At 40.5% G+C, this 21896-nt stretch overlaps 1 protein-coding gene across 1 annotated transcript in view; it reads left to right on the top strand.

Moving 5' to 3' along the window:
* Nucleotides 1–21896, top strand: part of bmper (BMP binding endothelial regulator) — a 39979-nt gene that overhangs the window by 247 nt on the left and 17836 nt on the right. The window contains exons 1-2 of the mRNA XM_078252099.1: nt 1–555; nt 8127–8212. The exon at nt 1–555 is cut by the window's left edge and continues 247 nt beyond it. Coding sequence (XP_078108225.1) covers nt 450–555; nt 8127–8212 — 192 coding nt within the window. The 5' untranslated portion in view covers nt 1–449. The remainder of the gene's footprint in view (nt 556–8126; nt 8213–21896) is intronic.

The following is a 21896-nucleotide window of genomic DNA, read 5'->3' as shown; positions in this document are numbered from 1 at the left end:
TGACTGCCGGAGTGGGGAGAAATCATTTTCCAAATCTCAAAACCTCCTCTCAGGATCCCCATACCTGCAGGATTTGGGACTGCTTTTTTTTTTTTTTTTAATTTTTTTTTTTTTTTATCTTTAAATGTTTTCATCCATGGACTCCTGTTTTCCGCGCACGACACGAGCAGCCCCGCTGTCTCCTGCCCGTCGGCGCGTCTTTTGTCATTTTAATGTCGCTGTAATCACCGCGCGTCTGGCTGATTTTCGCTATGCATTTCAGCGCAATCTGACAAACTGAGGAGTTTTTCTTTTTTTCTTTTATCTCCTGGCTGGAATAAAGACGAGACGTCTGTGGGAGAAACGTGGATTTTGTTTCACGTGTTTCCCTTTGGATTGTTTTTTGTTAATTTAATTCCTCCGTTTTCACCAAACTCTGACAGTTTTTCGTGAAGAGAAGAACCCCGAGGATGTTGCTCCGCTGCTGGAACCCTCCCTCCTGGTCCACCTGTAGGTTTTTATTCTGCTTTTTGTTGCTGCTCCAAACGCCCCGGCCCTCCTATCCGCTAATTACAGGTAAGATTAAAGGGATCAAATGGCTTCATAATAACACATCACAACACCCACCGTGCGTAAAAATCTACCCAAACCCCCGGTTATTTAGTCTGCCGCGTCTCCGTGCTCCTTCAGGCTGTTTTTACTCTGCCCGGGGAGCGCACAGAAATCAAAGTCACCTCAGCTTTTTTATTCCTGGTTAGCAGTAATGTGGTGGTAAACTGATGGCTCCATGAAACCAGGCAATAAAACCCCCAGCTTTGGTGCTTGATCACCGGGAAGCAAAAACATCAACAGAATGCGGAAAAAATACACTTTAGTTTCTCAGAAAATACTCTTTTCTTCACAACTTCCCGTCTATATTTTGCACCACCGCATACTCTTTATGTTTTTATGACACCACGGTGGTTAAAAAAATTATTTAGCAAAGAAAAAGGTCAGTAAATTGTGTTTTGTGGGGTTAATCTCGAGTGTCTTGGGGCTCAGATGAGCGCCTGATAATGAAAATAGACTCGGTTTACAGTTTAACCCGGGTTATCCTGTCGGTACCTCCCTGCCAGTAATTGGTCGCCTTCTTCCAGTGGAAAGTGGGTTGCACTGGAGAGAGATACCACCAAAATCCACCCTGGAGCGCTTGTTATGTGCAGCAGAGCTTGTTATTTGCAGAGGTAGTTTTCTGCCTGACTTAAATCATCATGACACAAGTCAATATCCAAAGTCATTTCTATCAAACTTAAGGAAATTATACAAGGATTTAGATCTTTAGGATGAAAGGTCTGCCTAAAATTATAAGTGATCTTTGCTCAAATTGTTGTTTGTGTCACTAGAAGTTGTAATTAACCCACTTTTTGAGTTAAAAGCAGGGCTGTAAAGTGTAAATCACTTTCCTTAACCAGCTCTGATTGAACAGCTCCTCTGTGTCCTCCCTTTCTGAGCAGCGGCCTCTTCTGCCTCTCCCTCCAGGTCTATAGGCCCTCTCTCCCTGGGCTGCTCCCCCTTTGACAGCGGCATTGCATCATAGGATATCAGTTTGTTTGCCCTGCAGCGCCGTTGAGAAATGAGAGTAATAGAAAGGCAGTGAATGTAAGGTGGATGGCTCTGCAGCCGTCTTATCAGCAGCGTGAGGGACTGACTTCTGCGGCCGAGCTGCTTTTACTGCCCTGACCTGCCTCCCCTGGCACTGTGAGGAAACGGGAATTAGATTAAATGCATTTGATTATGCTTATTTATTTGGTTTCGGTTCCTCTAAGCGTCATTTGGAGGGTTTCCTTGACGACAGTAGTTGAATTCCATGATAATCTCATTAACAAAAGGAGAAAGTCTTTGATGAAGCTGATTTAGAACAGAGGTTTCCCCCTTTTCTCTCCAGCTTTTAACATCAATATAGACTTCCACATGAACAGAAAAGAACAGAAATACCTGTATGTCATCCATGTCTTCTCCTGTCTTTCCCCTTCTGAATCTAAATTGTGTCTGATACTTTTATAAACTCACCATTGACCCATTTGAAGTCCCCGTATTTGATGTCAGTTTTGTCAAAAAAAAACTCCCAGATTTCACATATTACTTGGATATATGCTGTTCAGTGGCTGCCATGTTTGACATGCACATCTGTTTTAGCCTCGATAAGAATCATTTCTGATTATCAGAGTTTTCCCCCTCTCCTGGCTGTTATCTCTGGTATCTCCCGAAGCAAACAGAGAGATGGGAATCAGATGAGGGGCAAAACCTGTACCAGATGGGTCTCTGTAGTCCAACATGTGTATCCGTTTGACATGAATCAGTGTAGGAGAACCTCTGAGAACCAACTACCTCTGTGTATCAGCTGAGGAGGCTGGGCCATTATGATCCCAGCACAGATCAGATTCCTCCACCTGGCATCCCAAATATGCACTGTATCATCCTGTCTATTGTCTGCTGAACCACAGAGCAGAGGGTTCTGGGCGGGCTGAGGTGTTATAGTTGGACGGTCGAATGTGTCACTGCAGCAGGTGGAGCGGTCAACGGGTACAGAGGTCATCCTGTTGGCTTCAGGGTTGTGTCCATAACCACAGCATTACCGCTTTAAATCTGGTCCATGGAAACTACCTCCGCTTGTCATCCCGGTCTTCTCCTGTCTCTCTCTGCTACGTTCGATAGCACTTTTCTGAATCTGAATTGCTACTTATACTTTTATAAACTCACCATTGACCCATTTGAAGTCAGGGAATGCTACACGTGGTGTGGAGAGCAGGAAAACCTGCATAAAAGTTCCTCAAAGTAAGTTTTTTAAATAAATACATATAAATACAGAAACAAATAGCACATACTGTACATACATACTGTATCGATACATACAGTACATATTTTATTTAACATGGAAAAAGAGGCTCTATGGTTAGTGCAGGATGTACAAACATGTAGAGGGATGTGCAATAGTTACTTTCAGTTTCACCAAAAACCTCCCAGACTTCACCGATAACCTGGATTACTGTTCAGTAAATGGCTGCCATGTTTGACACCCTCAGAATTGTAAAGAAAACAACAACAACAAAAAACATTTGGTAACAGAATTATTATGATTATTATTATTATTATTATTATTATTGTTATATGTATATAATCCTTTATAAATCTATTCAGATCACATATTTCTTTCTTTTCAAACAGCCCTGGTTATTCTGAAACAGCCCTGTGGTTGAATCTCACTAAGTACATTTAGCCTAGTAATGTACGGAACTACAAGCTTGAGGTAGTTGTACTTGAGTATTTGTTTTTTTGTGCGATTTGATACTTATAGAGGGAAATATTGTACTTTTCACTCCACAGCAGCTTTTACTTTACAGTATATAAAGTAGTAAAATTAACTCCACTTTGAACAGCTGGAACAGTAAAATGTAACTTTGGTTACATCATTAATAATAATTGAAAATATATTAGATTAGATTAGACTTTATTGTGCACCTGGGTGGAAATTTGGTGCAAACGTCTCCAAAACATTCAAACACAACCATGACACATGCTATCAAACAATAAACATACAACACACTAACACTACACACTATTAAACATACAACAGCAATTGTGCAATGAGCACAAACAGCAGCAGGTGGAAAGGAGGTAGGTTACAGCCTACAAGAGAACACATTTAAAATACTTAGTCTGTATAATAGTATCACAGGCGTGTTTTTCTGCATTATGAGTGTATTTACTTCTGATACTTAAGTAACTAAGTGCATTTTTCCTAATAACACTTGACATGTAAAGATGCAATTTTTTTAATTCATTTTAGAGTATTTTTATCTTGTGGTATTGTTACTTCGACTTACATAAAGGATCTGAATTCTTTCTGTGCCGCTGGAAACAGAAACTGTGCTGCACATGCATATCTGAAGCTAATTAGAGACTTTTCACGACATTTAGCTACCTCGATCATTCAGTTCAATAAGAGATTTACAAGACTCAGACCTTATTTACCAACTGTAAAAAATGGACGCAACTCCTGAAAGTCCAAGAGAGACCTCTAACAGTTTTGAGTCCCCTGCTGTATTTTAGCTCCAGCCCCTTTAATGACTCTCTGCACTTCTTTCTGCGACTGTGTTATCCATCTCTTTTTGACCGTTTCACTGCTTTTTGCCTACAATAGTTTCAGGTTATCTGTTTTTTTTTTCTTCAATTAAAGTAAAACCTTTAGTGCTGAGGTTTGAATGTATCTCTAGGTAGACGTATCCGATGGATAGGAGGTAAACACAGCAGCTGACAAACAGAGGAGGAAGGTATTTTGTCAGGACGAGGCCTCAGAGACCCAACACCCCCCCCCCCCCTTCTCACCCCCCACCACTTACAGCCCTGCCAGTTTAATTACACTCAAAGGTTGTAACTTTTACTGTGGTGGTGGAGTCGTCAGGGTTCGTCTGCTCTGCCAGAATCCACAGGCTGCTGCTCTGCTGAATTCAAAGAGACGGCACGACTCGCTGCAATAAGGACCTATTGTTGTTTGTTCAGATCTTTAACTTTAGTGTTGAATGACTCTTAGCTTCAAACAGACATCAGTACGTTACTGTCGGGATGCTTGTCAAGCTTTCCGTTCGTATGCAGTTTACAATGGTAGCGGTGGCAGATTTACTGTCAAAATTGTTATGGATTTTCAAAACATCAGGTCAGTGATTTCAGGCTACATCTACACTGCTACATTTTGGTTGAAAAACAAATATCTTTTGCTACGTTTACGCCTCATGTCCGCACTACTCTGGCATTCCCAAGCCCCTAAAACTGGGACTTTTGGAAACACTGCTGCTCCCGTTTTGGTTTGAAAACTCCTGGGTTGCTTACTGTAGACTTAGTCTAATCGGTTAAGGTTGGCTTATATACCTTTCAGTAACAGTTCCACCTCGCCGTCGGTCCAAGCTAAGTATTTTTTTGTATTTTTAACTTATACATCCATGATTTTCAACCGCAGAGTAACGTCAGACAATCTGCTTCCTGTTTACAGCGGCACACACATGCCCACTGTGTGTGAATGGTCATGTGATATGCGTGGTCAGACGTGTTATAATATGAACGGAGATTAGTTCCGCTACTGGAGCTAAAACTCTTGTGTGGACGGAGATCGTGTTTTTTTTCCGTGGTTACAGGAAACTTGCTTAATCACTAAAATTCTGGTGTTCAACTTCTCAACTTTTGGGCTTAAATGAAGCCTTAAAACACCCCTTAAGAATCAAAACGTAGTTGTGTAGATGTTGCCTCAGACAGAGGAAGATAAAAGCAGACTTCCCACTTCTAGCCAGCAACTTTTGATTTTGTCAGCTGAAATGACACCCAACGATAGCTAGCTAGATTAACTAATGGTTGATTAAAATTGTCTGAACCGTTCCAGCTAACTTGTTTTAAAACAAGATTCTTGTAAAAGCGGTCTTAAATATGCACTTGGTCGCTACTAACGTGATAACATGCTAAAGAACTGAGGCTAAAGCTAACAGGTCGCAGGCAAAAAGTCAGCATCATCCTCACCAGTTGGTGAAATAAAGAATTGTATTGCAGTGTCGAGCTAGTTAGTCTGAGTATTATAAGTTATTTTGTTGAACAACCCTGTTAGGCTGCCTTTAATGTCACAAGAGAATGGGCTTATAGTATGAGGAAAAACGTAACGTTATCTTGGGTAACGTTCATTGGAGTTGCTAAAGTGTAAACTTCCCCAAATCTTATAAAGAGCAGGACAGAGCTGATAACGTTAGCTTAAATTCTGATAGCACCGAGGACGGACTTTTACCGAGTACGCTATAGTCAACAGCGAGTAGTTTAACTTGTAACCCTAGAAACTAATGTAGTTAGTTCATAATGTGTTCATTGGCCTTGATAAAAATGGACAGATACAAGTGTACTTAGAAAGCTGTTTAGCCGGACAAGCTAACTAGAGCATCTTAGAGCAGATAAACAAACTATTTAGTCCATTCCTTACACTTTTGCTCCCTTTTTCTATTGTGGTCGATTCCTAAATCATCAACATTACAACAAACAGGTCAGAGGTCACAGTGCACTGATAAGAGACTGACCAAATATTGCTAAAAAAAAGCCTCAGTCTTTCATTTTATGTTTGCAAGTACCAAATTGAATTCTTGCTTTTACAGCTTTTTTGCGAAACGTAAGATAAGATAACCCGTAAATGATCCGGATGGAGAAACTGCATCATTAGCCTACAACATGATGAACTGAAGCAGAAAATGAAAAAAGAACAAACAAGGGTTCAAGACGTAAATAGAAAAAAAAACATTAATGATAGAGAAACAAGCAGATCTTGATTCACAGGGGTTGTTCAGTCCATTGTATTGGGAAATTTCAAGTCGAAACCAATTCCTTAAAAGTAAATGCAGTGCTTTGTGGTCAAACAGTGAGATATTTTCTATTCCTAGGACAGACAGGATCAGCTGGAGGAAACAGGAAGTAGTTGGGCACGGAAACAGAGCAGTCAGAGGTGGGGATTTACCTTTTTTCCTTCGTTGACCCTGGTTCAACTTCCAGCTCGAGACAATAAGTTCCTACTGGGAAGGAAGTTATCGTTTTAGGGAATCAAAACAAACCTGACGCATAACCAAACAGCTGAGCATCGGTCCGGATTTCGCTGCATTCTGCTGCAGCTCTCCAAACAGAAGGAACTGCTGGCTGTGCGATGTTGACATCTGTCTGCTTCTACCCATAAACCCTTGTGTTTAGGGTTGTTTCCTGTAGTTGGTTCAGGTTACATTTGCTCTCGTAACAAACTGAGTGATTCACGTTTTTTAAAACCTCAGTTTAAATGTCACAGCTTTTTACCTGGACAGACAAACCCCACAAAATGAATATGTCATACAAACAGAAGAAATAGTCAGGTGTAGTAGCCGTGATGCACTGTTGAGTACAAATGATGAAACTACTGCTTTTCTCCAGAACTGACACGCAAAATTGGAATAGAAACAAACAAAAACTTAAAGCAGCAATATCTGTTTTTTTGCCACTAGGGGGCAGCAGAACAAGCTGTAAACACAACCCTGACATATTACAACATATCCTCATACAACGGTTCGTATGATATCGTACGAAAAATTGCGCACACTTTATTGGGCATTCAATTACGAATGTCCAGCAACACGAGCGATCCGTGCACCTGTGCAAGACCCCGCAGGGCAGAATCTGTTAGGTTTAGGAAATGATTACGTAAAGTTTGTTACGTAACAAATGTAAGTTAAAATAAGACAACTTTGACTTTTGCTTTCATATGGGACATTACCAGCGTTCTCCTGGGTGAAAGTCCAGTGTTTGACCCATCCCTCCTTCCTACACGTACGACTTTGTCGCTCTTTATACTTCGTCGCCTGACTTCCTCCTTGAGGCAGCCCTGCACATTCTGGCTCACGATTATGTGGATCATATACAAATTAAATTTGTAAAGTGCATTACTTTTCGTTGGTATAAGAACGAACAGTTGATGAGAACAGCCTGCATTTTATCACCCTAAAAAGTAATTGTAATTTTTAACATGTTGTCAGACAGAGAAACATTAGCATTCATTTGGAGTGGTGTTTGTGTTACCTGTTGAGTGTAAGTCCAATATTCACTCTCCTTTTAGCTCTGCTTTGGTCTCCACCAGCTCATGAGTAAAAATATCTGCAGCTAGATGCTCCTCTATGTTCACCAGCTAGTTTTTGACGTTCATGAGAGCGCTGAGACCGAACCTAAACAGTAAAGCTGTGGGCCGTAAAACCAAAAAAGTGAGCTCAAAGACGCTAAAAAAGCTGTTTGTTTTGTTGCATGTTGTCTTTGTATTGTCTGTGTTTTTTTCCCTAACTTAAAAAAATGCAGAATAAAGGTTTTTTTAAAAACTGCAGAATCGGGTAATAATTCTCTGGTTCGTCACTGTGAGTGTCGCTAGAGCAGCTTCAAATAACCTTGGTGAATTCTGTGGTCATGATTCACCTGCTTTCAGTTCACAGTTTATTTAAGACGAGCCTGTGTGACGTCATGTTGTCTCAACAGGTGATTGCGTACGTCAGGAGGGTTGGTCAGAGACAAAAGTCCAGACCCATTTTTCACTCTCAGCCTCCATCTCACCTTTCCCACTTTCCTGTTGTCCTTCCCAGGTACCGAGGCCAGCTGTGAGAACGAAGGAGAAGTCCTCCACATCCCTAACATCACCGACAACCCCTGCATCACCTGCGTATGTCTGGTAAGAACAACTACTTTCACTTTCCGTGCTGGCAAATATGTTGCAGACTTGGCAGTTATTACCGTTGTTGCCCCAGGTGAACAACTCGCTGCCCGCCCTGTTTGTTCTCAGCAACTTGGCTGCTTCAGCTTTTCCACTTGGGCTGATAGGATAAAATGACCTCTTAAAGCGCTGATAGTGATATTTGTAAAGCCGATTACTGGGCTTTGTGTGTGGTTTTTGTTATCAGAAGGTTGTGAAAGATTTGTAACACTGCGACAGGACTTTGAAATGCAAGTTTTTGGCGGGATCTTATGTGAGACGTGAAGTATGGATTGTTTGATTTCATGGTACATTTTGTAAGCCGCTTTTTTTAAGCCTTTACAAAACCTTTTCAGTGAAACATTAAGTTGATAGTGAGGATAAAAAAAACGACGCAACTCAGGATGTTATAATGCAACTTTAGACTGCAGAAAATGTTTTGTGGTACATGAAGTCAGGATGGCAGGTTTTTTAACGGCTAAGTGATTTGCGAGTGCATGCAAGCGCTTTATAATGCGACTCGTAACTGTTTTCTGAGGATTTACAACAAACTTGCAGTGAAACAGAAGTGGGGATTGTTTGTTTTAACAGACATGCCTGTCGTCACGCTGTCTTGGCTCGGCCCGGCAGTTAAAACCAGCCTACAAAACATTAGGGGACGACTCTTTCCTGGAACATGTGCTCTTTGACCCCTGACCCCCCACACCACCACTCTACCCCCCATTACTGCTGTAGAGGTCTTTGTTTTAGGGGATGAGAATGGACCAACAAGGCTTTTCTGTGTCACTGCCTAGACGGCGGCTGAAAGAGAGCTGCATGTTGTTCATCTGTATCCTCGGTATATACTTTACATACTGTTAGGGCTGAGTATCGGTACTCGATACCTATAAGGTATCGACGAAAGAACCCAGTACTATGTGGTATAGAAACTTCTCCAGTCAATACCTGCATGCGATCCTTTTTTGTACCCAGATCTAGAAATATGGCTTTGCTCGCAGCCAATCATCGCAGCCGTTCTTCGATTTAATGCAACATGTGATTGGCATAGTCAAGCGCGGTGTATTTGACGGAGTTGGCAGTTCAATGTGTGCCGAGATGCTTCCATTCACATGATGGGTATCGAATGAATTACTCTATTGTTATCGGTATCACTTTAAGAGTACTGCTATCGTCATTATTTGAACGATACCAAGCCCTACATCCTGTATAATACTGATATAATTATCTGCACCATGTCGACTAAAAATGCTTGTTTCTGATTGGCTGGCTTGGAAGTTAGGACACTTCAACCATACCCTACATATATTCAATCATTAGTTTGATTGTTCTGATCGTTCTCAATCAGTGCTACGCCTGTGTTAGACTTGTGTATGAGATGAATAGAATAGAATATATAATATAAATTCTTCTTTCAGGTGCTTTAAGACTGACAAGCCCTTTTCTTCCACTTCTGAGGACTTTAAACTGACTGTTAAAAAGGAACTATGCAGTTTTTTTAGCTTAATTGACTTTAACTGAACAGCTTCGGAGTCATTGGAATGGTTACATGACTTTTTTCGAGTTGAATAGTGGTCGTCTCGCTTCCCCCTAGTACCTGTGAGCGGAAAAACCACCCTTCCAACTTTTGGCCAATGACAGTGAATAGTTGTCATGGTATAAGAGCTATATTTCACTCTGAAGTGTTCTGATATGAGAAAAAATATATATATACGTCAAGCATATAACAGCACAAGTCCGTTATTTGTCTCCTGTTCGGCTATTATTAACTCATAATGGGACTCTATATGTCACCTTGTACATGTACAGTTTGTACATGTTCTTATTCATGGCAAAAACAACTTTCAATATCCAAACCCCAGCTTCTGATTGGCTTTGTAAAAGGTTCCGTTGGCTTCTGATTGGCTGCTCTGAGGCTCCCCTCGGCCTGCAGTCTGACTGAGCCGTCCTCTGTGTTATCAGGCAGACATCAGCCAAAGCCCTGCTGAATGCTATCAGTCATCAGCAGGCAATGGCCGGCCTTTCATCTCTACTTTAACCCCCCCTCCCTACACACACACACACACACACACACACACACACACAGACCAGTCACTCATAAACTTATATACATTCAGGGCTCAATCTTTATTGAATTTGGCCTTTGTTTGTTTCCTAAAAACTTTTTAAATCACAGATGCATGGCTTTTTTGCCTCCAAGCACAAACACATATCAGTCAGATAAAAGCTCTCAGTTTCAATTGCCTGGTAAATTTTCAATATTCTTTTTAAGTCAATTACTCTATGTAACAAATTATGAAAAGTTTCTGTTAGTTACGTGACATGTTTCTGCTTTAGTTTGACGTGCATAGCATGATTTAAATCTGCACTTTACACTTATTTTACTTTTGTTTGTTTCATACCATCGCTAACTTATTTCTTGAAATATGACAAAAGCTAGTATTGTTGGTAATAGCTGGGTTCTAATAGTTAAAAAACAGCTGGAAATCTAATCAATAATGCCAAAATGTAAATGGAGAAACATCCTAATGGTTAATATTATTGTAATAATTTTACCTCTATGGTCCTCTATGGCTGATTTGCAGCATAATGAGCAACTACTTTTCTCTTTAACTTCAGTCAGAGAATCCCGCTCACTCTGGTGAACAGTTTCCTCGTGCAGCGAGAGGAAATGTTGTGATGCTTGGTAAGATAACATCCAGGTTAAAACCAGACCTTTAGCAAAAACTAAAGTTTTTGAGTGACCACACTTCCTTCATCCCCCAAAGGACGGACTCTCTAAACGTCGCCGGGCTGTCTTTAGGGGGTTGGGGAGCCATCAGGGCTCCAGTGTCACTCATAGGCTCTCCAGTTGGTCCGGAGTACCTGCTAATGGCTCTGTGGACACACACACACACACACACACACACACACACACACACACACACACACACACACACACACACACACACACACACACACACACACAGAAGAGCCATTGTGCGAGTCGGGGTGAGACAGAGAGCTGTAAAGGGGCCAGGAGTGGATGTGGCTGACAGACTGACTGACAGGCCGGTCGCCATGACGATCGGTTATCTTGGAGGGAGTCAGTCCATCTCCGTCACACTCTTCATCGTCCTCGTCTATCTGTCTGTTCATCTCCATGTCTTTTTCCACTCTCTCATCGGCTCTTCCTCCCATCGCTCGCCCTCAGATTGGCTCCTTTTTGGGTGTTTTTTCACTCCGTCACTTGTCGTAGTTCAGATTTTTCTCTCTCGTGCAACAAAACCTCTAAATGTCAGCTGTTTTTTTTCCTCTCAGCACCATGTGGGAATAATGTGGGTGTCCTGAAGTTTTGAGCATCAACGACTTCATTTCCTGTATTCGGATACACTTTTATGCACCAATTTACGGTGGAAATACCTTTATTTAGAAGAAAATAACAGATGACAATTCAAAATATATCAAAAATATAATGGAAAGTATGTTGTTGCATGTCATTGGGCATTTTTAAGTGGGTATATGGAAATCCTGGAGCTTTCCTAGTGGGTATACTGCGTATACCTGCGTATCACGTAGACCACACCACTGATTGCAAGAATCAAGAAACATAAATATAGAATAGAAGATAATTACAATTAGGGCTGCAACTAACGATTATTTTCATAAACGATTAATCTGACAATTACTTTCTCGATTAATCGATTAGTGGTTTGGTAAATGGTGAGTTATGTCGATCAGTGTTTCCCCAAAGCCCAAGATGACGTCCACAAATGTCTTGTTTTGTCCACAACTCAAAGATATTCAGTTTACTGTCACAGAGGAGAGAAGAAACTAGAAGATATTCACATTTACAAGCTGGAAGCAGAGAAGTTTTACTTTTTTATCAAAAAAAACTAGGGCTGTCAAACGATAAAAAATTTTTAATCGCGATTAATCGTTGAATTTCTATAGTTAATCGCAATTAATCGCATATTTTATCACATGATTAAAATTCTATTATTTTTCATTTCAGAACAGTTTTTAAGTACATGTTAACAATCGAAAGCAATGTTTACCAGTGTATCTTGATTGGGAATCAAATGAATGCAAAGAAAGTTACTTTATGAACTTGATTTTAAGATTTGTAATTATTTATTTACTGTAAACAAAAGAAAAATGTGTGAATCTGTCATTATTGCACAATTCCTCCAAGTACCTAACTAAAAAACTAAAAATCCCTATCCTTACTAGAGTCAATATACTGTTTAGTAACTTCTAAATAATGTTGATTACTCACTGACGTCCAATGATCACCGGTTAATGAGACAGCGTTTGCAGCAGTTCCAGTGTGGCTGCTTTCTCCGTGTCGTACAGGCTGTGTATCCGTGAAAACTACTGTCCCCCTCGACGGCAACGAGACAGGTCAGACAGCCCAGTCTCGTGGCAGTTCGTGAAAAACAACACAGGACTTTCACCCGGGCGAGCGGGGATCGCATCCTGCGTGTGGCGTTTTGTTTCCCGTAGTCTTCCTAATCACAACCGTCCCCAGGGGCCGTCCCTCCGCGGCCGTCTCCTGGCGTGTGAGGCGTGTTTTTCCTAAACCCAACCTCCATCATCCCGTTATTGTGGCGCGTCCCCTGCGGCTGTCTCCCGGCGTGTGAGGCGTCCTTTCCCCGTAGTCGCGTCCCCAGCGGCCGGCTTGCGGCCGCCTCCCAGCATATGAAGCGTCCTTTTTGGCCGTCTCCTGTAGGTGGGAGCTCAAGCTTGACGTGCTTCGGTGATATTTTAAATCGGCTTTACACAATGTGCATGTGGCTTTCGACTGGTCTACGAGCCGTCCGGGAGTTTTGGAAAATAAAAAGCGCCATTCAGGATTTCATTGCTGCTGTGTTTCTCCATCATGCCTGCAGCCTGCAGCAGCAGGATGTGTTAGGAGAAAGTGGCAGCTTAATGATAAGTAACGGTGCTGCAAAGGGTCAAAATAGTAGCCTGTTAGGCACGACGCAAAGCCGAGTGAAGTGTAAAATAAATTAATAAATGCCAGCATGTGATTAATGCGATTAAAAAAAAACAATCGCGTCGGCCCTTAATCGCATTGCGATTAACGCTGACAGCCCTAAAAAAAACTCAAACCGATTAATCGATTATCAAAATAGTTGGGGATTAATTTAATAGTTGACAACTGATCAATTAATCTTTGCAGATCTAATTACAATATAAATATGAAAAATGACTCTAAACTAGAAGGGCACTCGGGGAGCGCAGACCTCCGCCATGACCTTCAATCTTGCAATGTTGACAAAAGTGAAAAATAATTTGTGTTTCCGCATCGTGATTTGGATCCGCTCCAAAATGTATTAGCTTCTTCCTCGGCCCATGCTACACCCTTCCAAGTTTTATGGAAAGCGGGCCAGTAGTTTGTGCGTAATCCTGCTGACAAACAGACAAACAAACAAACTGAACCGAAAAGAAAACCTCTTTGGGGGAGGAAAAAAATATGTACAATATATCTGACCACCAATAGAAATATTAAACACGTTGGTAACAATTGGGACGTCACAGACGAGGCTCCACTATGACTCTATGACGTCCACTATGACTGGGACGTCCAGTGAGTATCTGGGCTAAAACAATGGCAACATTGTATCAGTTAAGGGACCTTGAACTATTGTCATATAATTCAAAAATCTTTCACAGCTCCAAATCAAGCACAAGCTTCTGATCTTCTTTGACACACAGGCTTTGAGTAGAAAGTATGAATGAGCTAATCAGAAGAGACTCAGCAGGTTCATGTTCTGTACAAATATACACACAATATATTCACTCGACTGTGTCAGAAATGAGCCGACTGACGCTTCAAACTTTACTATCTGAAGAGGGGATGATTCATTTCGCAATCAATCAAAATGAAAGATTAGTGCACGGATGCAAAACAAATGGGATTAAGTCATTTTTTAAATTTCTGTGAACACAAAAGGAAGAAAAAAAAAAGTCACTGACCAACAAACAGACATTTAATCGGCTGCTTTCATCCCGCTGGGATTTAATATGAGTTTTACACATTTCCAACATTACAAGCAGCACCCAACAGTGAGGAGGTCAGAGGTCACAGCAGCCTGTTAATCCACCAAACAAACATTCCAGATGCATGACACACAGAGGAGTTTAACACTCAGTAGCTGTGATCGATCTGAGGGGGAGGGTGCAAAGGTTGTTTCCAGTCAGTGTCTCAACTCAAACAGTAGCTGATCGATACAACAGGAGGGGTGAGGCTCACCTGATAACACTGAGCCAACTGCCGGCTCTATTCTATTTCTTGCACATAACGCAGAAAATATCAGTGATAAAACTTTAACAATGTATCACCTTTCATTTGTCTTAACCCTCCTGTTTGACCCGTTTTCAAAAAGTTTCTATATGAGAAATTTGGGTTTCTTTCAACCAAATTGTCAAAGAAAATAACGTGGATGGTTCCATTCAACGCTCTTCACAAGTAAAATAAATAATCAGTTCATTACTTTCATTGAATTTGGGTGTTATATTCAATTTTATAGCATTTGAAAAAACTTTTTATAAAAGAACGCTGAAAAAAGTGACAAAAATGTTTGTCGTTATTTTTTTTAAACGACAAAACCGTAAAAAAAAGTGCAGAAACAAACGACAAAAACGTTGGCAAAAGCTTAAAAAATGTCGGGAAAAGTAACAAAAAGGTCGCAAAAAGTGACAAAAACGACAAAAGTGTCGCTAAAACACCAAACATTGAAAAGAAAAGTTTCAATTTTTTATTTTTTTATTTTGGTCTTCTGGAAACGAGAGATGAGAAGAGTGTGAGTTGTTAGAGAAGGAGATTAAACACAGGACAGGGTCAGTCAGGGAGAACAAAGGACAAGTTCCAATAAAAAGCACAGCCTGTTAATATTAATATTTACAGTCTATGATAAAAAGCCTCAGTGAAAAAACTATGGAATATAATTAACTGATTTTGAATTAACGTTATTTTGTCCTCAGCGCCACAAGAGTGTTTGTGAGAGAAAGAAAAACCCCAAAACTACTTTTTATAAAAGTGTTTTGCAGGGATTCGGTAAAAGTAAAGGATAATAAGGGCTGATGGTTTTTTGGATGAAGGTGTCTACTGCTGGAACAGTGACGAGAATAATTCAGTAGTCGATCACCAGAAAATTAAAAGCAACAAGATCATTGATTCATCATCATTTATCAAAGAAATTTGCCCAAATATTTGCTCTGCCGATGCAAGGTTTTGCTTCCTTATAACAAAGACTTGTACTGACTTTATTAACAACTTTTTCGGTCCTCAGACCTTCATCACCAGTACCAGGTGCATGCTGTTTGCCTATAAGTGATTCTCAAAGTAGGGTCCAGGGACCCCCAAAGGGCCGTTGCACTCTGCCCGGGCGTCCGTGAAAAGTTTTAGATTGATTTATTTAATAAAGACCTGCAACAAGATACAGAATATACTGTAAATATGGAATTAGACGGTTTTATTAAGAGGATTTTTTCTTCTTTGTTTTTTACCAAAATGTATTTTTTAAGTTGATCCAAATTATATATCTGCAGCCATCCTGCTCAAAATTAAGTTCAGTGTTCATGGTTGTGTGCGACTTATTTTCACTTTGTTTTTAGAGAAAACGTACGTAGACGTTCAGCGCCCTCTGGCAGAAAAGACGACTCGTTTTTGGGGAAAGCGGTTCCCATCGGCGTCTCTCTCCACCCGTCTCGTCCCTATAAGCTACTGTGGCTCCTGCTCTATGGCGGGGGGGGGGGTCGCGACCTGCTTGTTTTTGGAGGAAGGGTGAAAGGTGGAAGGTCATGGTGACAAGGGGGGGTGATGTCCAAGGGCTTAAGTTGAGAGCTCCTCTCCTTCGCTGACAGAGCCTGACTGATCTCTCTATCCTTCACCACGACAGAGAGAACGCATGAAAGGGAAGAGAGGAGGGGGTAGAAGTAAGACAAGAGGCTTTACATTTTGAGACAAGAGTGATTCAATTGGAGAGGAAGATGGAAAAACAAAGTGCGAGAGAGTAAGAAGAGAGACTAGGGGGGATATTGGCGACATTTAGGCCAGTGAAGCTTGTTAAATTTGAATTGGAAAGGGAAAAAAAGAAAGGAAACGAGGGAGATGATTGCATACAGAGGAGGAGAAAGTGATGGATGATGGGAGAAATCGACAGGCAGGAGCTGAGTGATGATGAGGAGAAGGAGTGAGGAAGAAAAAGACGAGGAGAAATAGTGAACACTGTCGCCTCCTAGTGGCAATTGTCAGACAAATTGTTATCCATTCGAGAAAAAAAAAGATCATTTAATGCTGATGAAAATGTTTCTGTCAGTCTTTTATTGATCAGTTTTGTCTCAAAATTGCTCATTAAAACTCTTCACGATGTTCCTTTGCAGTTTCTGATGATGAGTAGTAAATAGTAGTCTGTCCCCTGATGGAATCTGAAGTAACTTTGCTTTTTATTCTGGTATTTACTAAAATATGACATACAGTCAAAACCTAGTTCAGAACAAAATCTGTAAAATATACATGCAAACATAAATGACAAAAAAAAAAGCTCAAATGTAACCTATTCCAAGGAACAAGTATCTGTATTAATATGTAACCTCCGTGTTTATGTTTCGTCACAGTGACATAGAAAGATATAAGAGCTGCTTTTTTCTTTTCCGCTCCTGGAAACTTTTCCTTAAGGTTTCTGGAGCCAGAAAAGAAACATCCCTGCTTATTCCAAACTGACAGTAAAGTACAGTCACATAATTACTTGTATTATATCTGCACTTTACTGAATTTAAATAGATCTTTTCTAACCAAAAAAAAAAGTACACGTAAACGCTGGACACAACATGAACTTTGTCAATAATAGAATTCCTGCCGTCGACCTTACCTTCACTAAATGAGTTAGTAATGATTGAATTTGAAATTCTCTTGGTAAAATCTGATTTTAAGACTATTTTTGTCTCACACTGAAACCTTGTGTGTCTTTGATGTCCAAACAGCTCACTGAAGCTTCACGTGTCCTTCTGCACATACTTTGACAATTTCCACTTAAAGCTCTTCCAAAAGATTATGAGGGAAACTGCTACTTTTATTTTGGTGGTTTAGTGTATAAAAAGAAATAAAGTGTGGCCGGGTTGGCTCAGTGGGTAGAGCAGGCGTATACTGAGAGGCTTAAGCGTGTTTTACACTAGACGCATCCAAGATGGCGGGTATAAATAGTCACGGCGATCCCATGACGTCACATTTGCACGCGCCAGCTGGGCTGCGTCTAGTGTATTTATACCCGCACTGGTGCTCACGACACTAGTTGCAGTCTTCTCCTGAACAGAGGTGGCGCTAATGAGCAAAGGCTACCGGCGTTGCTCTTTCTACGGACTAGAAGAAGAAGAAAAAGATAAACAACGCAGAACTGGCAGCAGCATTGCCGTCAATGCTTTGATTTGATTCAACGACCTACTTGGTGGGATCAAGAGAATAGAGAAAGATCAAAAAAAGAGCCACGCACCTCTGCTCGCGCGCTCCGTCAGGATATTACATCATTTTGACGTCACGATGGCTCGCACCACCTTGGATGCGTCTAGTGTAAAACACGCTTTATGCCTCTACGCAGAGGTCCAGGGTTCGAGTCCGACCTGTGACGATTTCCTGCATGTCCTCCCTCTCTCTCTCTCCCCTTTCACACCTAGCTGTCCTATCAATTAAAGGCGGAAAAGCCTAAAAAAAAATCTTCGAAAAAAAAGAAAGAAATAAGAACACTCTGAGAGTTAGGAAGTCTCTGGTCAAACACACAAATATAATCAATTTGAAATTAGAGCTGCAAGATTTCATAATCATTTAATAATCGATTAGTTGTCGACTATTAAATTAATCGCCAACTATTTTGATAATCGGTTTGAGTAACCTTTAAATAAAAGTCCAAACTCTCTGATTCCAGCTTGTGTCAATATCTTCTAGTTTCTGCTCTCCTCTGTGACAGTAAACTGAATATCTTTGAGTTGTGGACAAAACAAGACATTTGACGACGTCATCTTGGGCTTTGGGAAAATAGTCGACAATAAAAATGATGAATCGGTACTTGCAGCCCCAGTGAAAATCCTTGTATCTCAATACAGTAGCATGTATACACACCGACACACACAAACACTTTCCCTTTCTCTGACACACACACTTACGAGCATACCAATGTTTTAGCCCACTGTGTGTGTGTGTGTGTGTGTGTGTGTGTGATGGGGGGGTCGTCACCCTCAGCGACAGCCAGCCGTCCAGGCGACCAGCCTTGGTGCCGCGGTGGGATGTTGAGTGTCTATAAGGCGTGGTGACCCATTGTGACCTTTTACCCTGAGGCAAGAAGGGTGAGAGTGAATTGGTGGGGGGGGCATGTACTAACACCACTTTGTGCTAATGGATAACCGAGAGAGAGAGAGAGAGAGACAGACATGACCTTGGCGACCAAATTGTCCACGGTTTTTTAAAGGACCATTCCTGTTTGTTTTTGTGTCTAATTTAACACAAATCACATGTACTTTACATTAGAGCTGCAAAGGTCCATCGATTAGATGTATTAAAGTATCAAATTAATCGTGAACTATTATGATAATCAATCGGTTTCTGATCAAAGATTCTGTGATGGCAGTTTCTTAAATGTGAATATGTTTAAGTTTCTTCTCTCCTCTGTGACAGTAAACTGAATATCTTTGAGTTGTGGACAAAACAAGACATTTGAGGACGTCATTTCGGGCTTTGGAAAACACTGATCCACGTTTTTCCCTATTTTCTGACATTTTATAGACCAAACAACTAATTAATTCATCGAGAAAATAGTCAACAAATTCATCGACAATGAAAATTATGGTTAGTTGCAGCCCTACTTCACATTGAAGTTGACCATTTTGTAAAAATGCTGCTGCTGTGTTTTACAGTGTATTGTGTCTTCTGTGCCAGACATACAGTTGGTTTACATTCATGTCTCAGTAGACTCTTCAACCTGGCTTGAGTTGTGTTATCTAACATCAAGCGTCATGGACATTTTTGTGACTTCACAAATCAATTTGCATGTAAACTGCATTACCGTGCCATGATAATGCAGTCTTCCGTTCCAAGAGTCTACTGATTTAATATCCACAGCAGAGGTTTTTACAGTGTGAGGCGGGCCTCCCAAGGCAGACTCCAGTTTCTGGAGAGGTTCAGGGAATGAAAGCGAAAAAAATGTTACTATTAGTTATCAAAAGATCACAAAGAATAGCCCAAATTTGTGTGATTTGGTTAAATTTAGGGATTTGCATTGTTTTTCTTACAGTCAGAAACTAATAAATTCATGAGGATGGACCTATTTTATGTATCTGGTGTAGTCTAAAGTTATGTCAAACAGCAATTTTAGGCTGTCTTGACTCAATTGTTGAGTGTGAATGGTTGAATGGGAACACACAGCATGATCATGATCCCATAGGCATCACAGTGTCAGACTTTGAAAACTCAAACTAAACCCAATTCCTGCGCTTGAAACGCAGATAAAAGTTCCAGAGTTATTCAAAGAGTTCCTGGTTGCGAATTGTTGGGCAGATAAGTGAATACACCTGTTTTGGTGCATCTGTTTTGGGTAGTTATGGCCAGCTCTCTTCATATAAACATAACGGTCTCATGTCCCGGTGTTTTTCCTGTTTCCATCTTACTGTCAACAATGTCATGCTGTTTGTTCTGATGATTCAACTGGGGACAATGTTAAAAATGCTCAAAACAGCCTTCACTCCACTCATGTTGATGCCTTCCAGCAGTCATTAGAAATACACAGTGGTGGAAGAAGTATCCCGATACTTTATTTAAACAAATATGAAAGTGAGGCATGTATGGCAATGTGTATATGAATGGGAATGTATTTTGTTTTGTTTCATATCTTTTGCACATAATGTGTGTTAATAGGTAATATGTATATAACATACAGAAATGAATAACAATACATTTATTAAGATTGATAAGATTCTGAGGGACCTATAAACAAAATATAAATAAAATACAATGTAAAATGGGTAGGTGTAATAAGCAAATGCTTCAACCTACACCTTTTCGGTCAGTATTGATCAGAAAGTAGTTAAGATGGCACTGTACGAATTAAGGTGACACTTTTTATGTTATGTATGTGATGTGTATCTATGTGATCGAAATAACCTAAACTATACTGAGTAAAAGTACTAATAGCACACTGTAAAAATACTTTTTCAAGTAAAAGTCCTGCATTGAAAATGTTACTTAAGTAAAAGTATGATACTTACTATCATCAGGAAAAAGAACTTGAAGTATTAAAAGTAAAAGTGCTCAATGCAAAAAAAAATCCTCACATTTTAGAAACTGGAAACGATCCAAACAGTTCTGTCAATCAACTACTTTCAGATGTACCTGTAGGCCATATTGTTGGGTAGTTATAGTAAAACATATTATATAAACTACATGTGTTTTGTGTGCAAAAAAAACCCCTAATTGTTAAAGTAACTAGTAGCTAAAGCTGTCAGATTAATGTTGTGGAGTAAAAAGTACAATATTTCTCTTTGAAATGGAGCGTTTAGTACAAGTGGAATGAAAAAAAGTAAAATACAAGTACCTCAACATTTGTAAAGTACAGTTCTTCAGTTAATGTACTTAGTTCCATTCCACACACACACACACAATTATCACTAAACAATAAAGGAAAAAAAAACTCCTCTTTTAAAACACAAATTACTGTAATTCACCTGAGCTTCTGTAGCACCTGTTGCTGGAAGATGAAATGAATGTTGCATTGTTCACCAGCTGCTCTACTTGCCTGTTTTTCAACATTTTGCATCTTCTTCCTGCGCTGTGATGTTCATTTGACCAGACTCTCACCTCTGTGGTCTGGATCCTCCACCTCTTTTATTTATAAAGTAATTGAGATGGAAACCGGAGCTGTGGTCAGACGACCCTGTGGGTGGTTAAGCCTGAGAGTGTAGAAGAGATCCAAGATCTAATAAGGTTGGACAAATCACATATTGACTGAGACAGGGGGCCTCACATAAAAAAAACAAAAAAAAACAGCCATTATAAAATCAGCATATGGCCCTATACAACCTCTCCCACTGTCCCGCCAGATTTACTTTTTTCAGAATATTGAGTTCAGATGGAAGGTTTCCGGTAGATCTCTGGAAGAAGCTGAATGTGCAAGAGGAGATTTTGCACTTTTCTGCTTTCCTTTATCTAATTTCTTTTCCCTCCCGCTTATTTCACTTTTTTCCCCTCTTTCCATCTTTGTCCCTCCCCTCCCTCCTCCTTTGTCATGACATCATCTGTCCTCAGTGTGGTTTGGGTTTAGTTGGAGCGCTGCTGCTATATTAAACCACTCCGATTTATTTTCGCCCTCTTTTGATCCGTCCTTGTTAGAGCCGCCTGCCGCAGTGCCACAGGGCCATGACGGGGACCCGCCAGCCTCCACTTTATAAACCCTCACAGTGTGTAAAATAAAGCACACACACAGCATGTGGATAAAATCAGCAATAAAAGCTGGGTGTGAAAGTCGAGCGGATTAAGCAAGTGCAGTCCCACGGTGCAGTTAGTGCCGATGACGGATACAGTGTGCAGTGTTTCTGAAGGTGACGGGAGGATTGTTGAGTTGGTGTGAAAATTCACAGCTAAACCTTTTTTTTGTATGTATACATTTGTTTTTCTGTATTAATTGTTTATTTCATAGTC

Source organism: Sander vitreus, chromosome 6 (assembly GCF_031162955.1).
Source record: "Sander vitreus isolate 19-12246 chromosome 6, sanVit1, whole genome shotgun sequence".
Taxonomy (NCBI): Eukaryota; Metazoa; Chordata; class Actinopteri; order Perciformes; family Percidae; genus Sander; species Sander vitreus.
Note: the sequence above shows the minus strand (reverse complement) of the source record. Positions and strands in the feature narration are given on the sequence as shown.